The sequence below is a fragment of the Camelina sativa genome, chromosome 19, assembly GCF_000633955.1.
Source record: "Camelina sativa cultivar DH55 chromosome 19, Cs, whole genome shotgun sequence".
Lineage (NCBI taxonomy): Eukaryota > Viridiplantae > Streptophyta > Magnoliopsida > Brassicales > Brassicaceae > Camelina > Camelina sativa.
In genome coordinates, this window is record NC_025703.1 from 17,953,027 (window position 1) to 17,959,170 (window position 6,144).

Consider the following 6,144-nt stretch of genomic DNA (forward strand, 5'->3'; position numbering starts at 1 on the left):
CTGAGGACAAGCATGTACTGAATGTCCATACACCTCGTAACCTTGACATAATATCCTTGATATTATACCCTCATAGGAGACATAATATCTCTCACCATTAATCAGAACTGATCCTTTTAACGGTCTCTTCATGTTGACCTCCACACAAACTCGAGTAAATCGAGCTCACTCATATTTCAATGTTATAAGATCCACCTTCACATGATTCCCCAGACCTTTAGCAATGCTCCTCAAGATCGACCTATGATAGAAGTTAACTGGGAGATTGGACAATCTAACCCACACTGGAGTTGTACTAATCTCATCCCTCAAGACATCAAAATCAGGCGACCAAGTCTGCGTTAATAAGTAACTACCAAAGACCTTCTATGGTCCCCTAGCCAAGGCGGCCAAATACTCATTTTCTCTCTCAAAATGGATCATAAAAAACCTGCCTAGGGAGATCCATACAGCAACCGTCATGTGCCGTCCAAACACCTTGACAATTATACACTGCTTCCACAAACCATTCATAGCAGTTAACACCTCCTCCCCGATCGTTATCACAGGCTCCCCATCCTCCCCATTCGAGAACTCCAACTGTACCCTCTCTATTAGAAAATCATCATCCAACACCGCCTTCAGAGTCAAAATACCACCAGACCCACTCCCCGTCACTTTACTCACCCATGACCCGTGCCCATCCGGTGGACGACCTTTTTCTCCGACATCCATCATCATAGCATCATGATCACGTAGAACCCTAGAATCACCCTCAGCAGCCGCTTCCATCAGAACTAATTAGGAAACTTTAAATCTATATAAGCAAATTCCTTCCAAGAAATATTTTATTACCAACTAGGCATAACGTGTTTGCAGATTCGGTGTCGATTGACTCCAGGTGGGTGTCGATCGACACAAAGGAGTTGACAATGCGGAGACTTGGCGAGTGTCGGTCCTAGGGTTTTCGGGTCGAGGAAGGGTATCAGTAGACACCAGGAGGTGGTATCAGTAGACACGAGGAGGTGGTGTCGGTCGACACCAAGGAGCGGTATCGATTGAGATTGAGAGGCAGTGTCGATTGACACCAAGAGTCAGTGTCGATCGAGACCAGGAGGGTGTGGGTTGACACCAACCCTTTCAACAGGCGGCTGATACTTGTTTCCTAGTTTGTTTGTGTTTGTTTGTTGCTTGTTTGACATTGGATTCTCAGTTGCTTGTGTGTATAGCCTAGTAGATGGGAGGATTGCCTCACTGAGTGTTTATGACAATACTCATGCATCTCAAATTGTGTTTATGGTGCAGGTAAAGGCAAAGTGTGATTGTGGAATCAATGAGATGATGCGGAGGATGTTCTAGAGGCTTGGATGTTTGTTTTATTTTGCTGTTACTAATAGGTTGCTAGAATGAAATGTAGTGATCTAGAACGGTTGTTTAGGTTGCTGATTCATTTTTCTATGATTTGGTATTGTTGGTTCGATGTTATTGAATTCTTCATTAGGTTATTTAATTCATTGGTTTAATGTTTGGTTATTTTGCTGTTTGGTTTGAATGTGGTTAGGTAGTTAGTGAGTATGAGATCACTAGTTTATTATTATATTTAAAAAATGGGTCGGGTCATTTCAGCTTCATTTCAAATTTAGCCATTAACATGATTGCGACATGTGTAAATTTTCTCGACAAGATTTTCATACATGTCGAGAATATTGAAAAAAGAAAAAAAAATGATTGTACCCGGATTCCCAGTCCTCACACAGGATCCACGAGAAACGATCTGACCGGAATCCTATAATTCCGACGAGACAAATGGCGTAAAAACCGCTCTTTATAACACTCCCAGAAATTCATCAAACTCCACCTCATCTAGTTAGTGAGTCTCACAACCAACCATTCCTCGCGACCAAGTAACAAGAGAGGTGAGTTGGAATATATGATTCTATCCAGCCACGAACAACACTTTCCCAAAAGTACTTTGATTCACTATCAACTCCTCTAGTGTCGATCAGCACCGACGCCCACAACATCATTTCCGTTGATCTCTCCTCTTCCAAACCTAACTCCAGCCGTTCTCGTATGACCCAAACACACAACAACATGCTGGTGTCGACCAATACAACCTTGGTGTTGCTCGACACCCCAATCTTACCACAAAACGTCATACTGCAATACAAACACTTGATTAAAACATAAACCAACTGTTCATTTCAGCAACCCACCGTCTGATATAAAGCTTGTAGCACCACGAACCTAACCAGAAAATTTCAGCCAAATCGCACCATGTTTCATCCTCCAAACGTTGCCCCGAAGTAGCAAAACCCTAATCTTTATGCGGGTGTTGGTGTCGATCGACACAACGGCGAAAACAACGTTTAGAGCCTTCCTCCAAGCTCCTTTCCGCCACAAAACCCTAATCTTTTACATTTATTGATTCCATAATCGATTGAAGAGTACACAACACGACTAAACTTGATAATAGCCATGAGAGCCTCCTTGTCTCTCCCAATCCACCATCCAAGATCCTATCCTCCTCCTCACACATGAAAAAGATGGATCTCCCTTCTCGTCCTCTAACATCCTTGATGCACGACGAAGGAGAAGCTTCCCTCAAGCCCATTGCTCGATCTCCTCTTCTCCTTCACACATAGACATCCTTCTCTTTCTCGTCCATCCCAAAACCATCCCTTTTTCTCCTCCCTTCAAAGAGAGAACCCAAAGCTCTCTTCTCTTCTCCTATGGCATGAGACGGCTCGGGAAGGAACCCTTAACATGAAGATGGTGTTCTCCTTTTATATGAGAGGTTTAGGGTTCCTCCAAACCATGCTAAACCGCATAACAATTAGAGGACAAACCGGACGACCCTTCAGAACTATCACATTGTACCAAATCCACCCCGATTTTTGACCTCGTTCTATATCTCCCACAGCCTTAAGTGCTCCACCTATTTCCATTTGAATCCATAGTTCTATTGTTATTTCATCATCAATCTGGGTGTAGATGATTTTGGAATTAAACCAAATATAAACCCACGAAAAACCGGTATGAAACTAATTTATAACCCCACCTATCATGTTCTTCACTTGAAATAAAAAATCTCCAACAAAATTTTGTAAAAACCTAAAACGGCAAAATCAGAAGAACAAATCATGAACAATTTTGAGGTAAAGAACATTAAATTGTTTCTAAGAATAATAAGAATAAGGATATTGATTCACCAACACTTAGGTCAAGGTAAAAAGATGCACTTCTTCATTCTACATGATGGAGCTCTTGAACCTGTAAACACGAACATGAGGGGTCCTAATCTAGTAAATATATTAAAAATATACAATGAAAAAAGGATATACTTCAATTTAAGCAAGAAAGTCTTATTAAAATAAAAATTTCATTGGAACTGGAAAATTTTATTATTATATAAAGCTTAATTTCTCAATACTAGTAGAATCTTAACTCGTTCCAAAAATTCTATCATATTTCAATGCATGTGTCAATCATGTTTATATTTCTATTCAATAAATGCTTCGTTTTAATAATAAACTTAGTTTAATTACATTATTTTTATATTGTTTATTTTAATTTATAATTTCATATTTGATCTCAGTCTCATATATAATTTGAATCAGCCGAAACTAAAATATTATCGTGTTTATAATTTTCTAATTTTCTGTGAATTATTTTAAATTATTTTTCTCTTAATTTCTCAACTTATGTCTTAGTCATTGCCTAATTGTAATCGAATATATTTAAATTTTATAAATATCTTATCAATAACTGGTTGAAAAATATAAGAAATTCAAAGTAAAAGTATATAGTCTGTTTGTAAAAAGCATTTTGGAGGTGGTGACAGCGGGGCCTTTTTTTGTTAAAATTTAAAAGACTCATCTGATGGATTTTTAGACAATTTTTTTTTTTTGAATTTCCACCTCCTCTTAACCAGTATAAATGGAGGATTTTTAGACAAAAAATGGGTATAATTGGTGAAAAGGTAACCAATGTAAAAACACATTTTTAGTGGTAGAGTAGTAGATAACGTTATAAATGGATGTAAATAACATAAGAAAATGATGCTTAGCCAGTGTTTTTTTTAAAAGTTATGTAATCATATTTTAGTATTAATATATTTATCAGATATGTTGCAATCTCAAAAATGTAATTTTATAAATTGGAGAATTATATTTTTTTTAAAATATATTTATTCGATATGTTGCAATCCAATAAGTAATAATTTTACTATATCCAATACTAAAATGGAAATAAAAATATATATCAACATTCTCAAAGCACTCAGTTTTATTAAAATTCATTATTTTCCAAGTTTTTTTTCCACTTACATATAAAACACATTACAATGCAATAAAATTTTTAAATAAATGTCTACTAAATAAATTAAAATTTCAATACTTAAATGTAAATCTTATTATATCACATTGTAATGTGTTTTTGTATCACTTACAAATGTTTTTAATGACTTTTAGAATCCACCATATAAATACACAATCCAATAACACTGGATTTTAATGTACTTTTTAAAATACACTATCCAATAACACTGGATTTCTAAATGCATCCAATTCTTTTAAAAACCATAATCCAATAACACCCACTAAGTGTTTTGACTTAAAAATTATAAGTTAATTTACTGACAAAATCAAGATTAATTCCTGAAATATGAGCCTCCTCTTAACCAGTATAAATGGAGGATTTTGTCCTCTAACTATCAAAAAAAAAGAAAAAAGAATTTTGTTCAACTTTCTTAGTTCATTGTTGAAGCTAATTAAGGTAAAAAGTACTCTTTAATCCTCAGCGATGAATGAACGCGACAGTATCGCGCCTTCCGAACCACAGTCGAAAACTCAGCAGTCGGCTGTCAACTCCTCTTAACCAGTATAAATGGAGAACCAAAGACGAGTATACTGCTGATGAATTGAAAAAGATTTCTTCAAAATAACTCTCTTCACAGCGATGTAATTACTAATAACAAAGTATCTTTTTGAAATTACACAGTATTTAAAGTTAAAAATATGGCTGACGATCTATAACTCTTTCCAAAATCAGAAAATAAATTGTCAACTATTTTAATAATACCATATTCAATTAGAAAAAATGAAAAACTTGCCAAAATAACCTAATAGAAAAATAAGTAAATTTTCAAAATAGCTATTCACAAGTAAATAAAAGTAAACAATGTACCAAAACTAGTCATTGGCAAAAGTAAACAACATGCCAAAATAAATAAAATTAGTTAAGATTGAGTCAACAATAAAATTTAATGATCGTAAATTTAATAAATTTTCATTATATTACCTAAAAACACAAAGTTCATTTAAGTGTTTTGACTTAAAAAATTATAAGTTAATTTACTGACAAAATCAAGATTAATTCCTGAAATATGAGCCTCCTCTTAACCAGTATAAATGGAGGATTTTGTCCTCTAACTATCAAAGAAAAAGAAAAAACAATTTTGTTCAACTTTCTTAGTTCATTGTTGAAGCTAATTAAGGTAAAAAGTACTCTTTAATCCTCAGCGATGAATGAACGCGACAGTATCGCTCCTTCAGAACCACAGTCGAGAACTCAGCAGTCGGCTGTCGACTCCTCCTTGCGTCCTTTGAGCCCTTCTCCGTCGTCATTACATCATCATCCACTTAGATCGATGAACCTTTCTCCACCGTTGTTACGTGGTTCTTCGTCATCGGCTCATGTGGACCTTCATCGCCTACTTCGTGTGTGAAGAGAAGAGCAGGAAAAAACATTGAACCTTTAAGCAAACACTACAGGAGTGTTTCAGTAACTTCTTGGAGCTACCTCTTTCTCCGGGTGTTGTTTCCTCTACTAGTTCGGCTGATGGAGACTACCAAAATACTTTAGACCTCAAAGACGAGTATACTGCTGATGAATTGAAAAAGATTTCAAAATGTACTAAACTTACCGAGATGAAATCTGATCCTAAGAAAGTCAGAGGGTAAGTTTTGAGATAGCTATTCGTTTCATTTTTATCATACATTTATCCATGTGTATGGTCTTTCAGAATCTTGGCAAACAGAGAAGCAGCTGCACATTCAAAGAAGAGGAAGTCACAGTACCTTCTTGACTTGGAACACCAAGTAAATTTTCTTGAGAAGGATATCACTTTGATGCAAGAAAAAGAGATGCTTTTGGAGGTGAGAC

At 35.8% G+C, this 6,144-nt stretch overlaps 1 protein-coding gene across 1 annotated transcript in view; it reads left to right on the forward strand.

Annotated features, from left to right (window-relative positions):
• The window catches only part of LOC104767937 (basic leucine zipper 61-like), a 2,326-nt gene continuing 1,685 nt past the window's right edge, over positions 5,504-6,144 (forward strand). The window contains exons 1-3 of the mRNA XM_010491897.1: positions 5,504-5,701; positions 5,754-5,938; positions 6,005-6,137. Coding sequence (XP_010490199.1) covers positions 5,504-5,701; positions 5,754-5,938; positions 6,005-6,137 — 516 coding nt within the window. The remainder of the gene's footprint in view (positions 5,702-5,753; positions 5,939-6,004; positions 6,138-6,144) is intronic.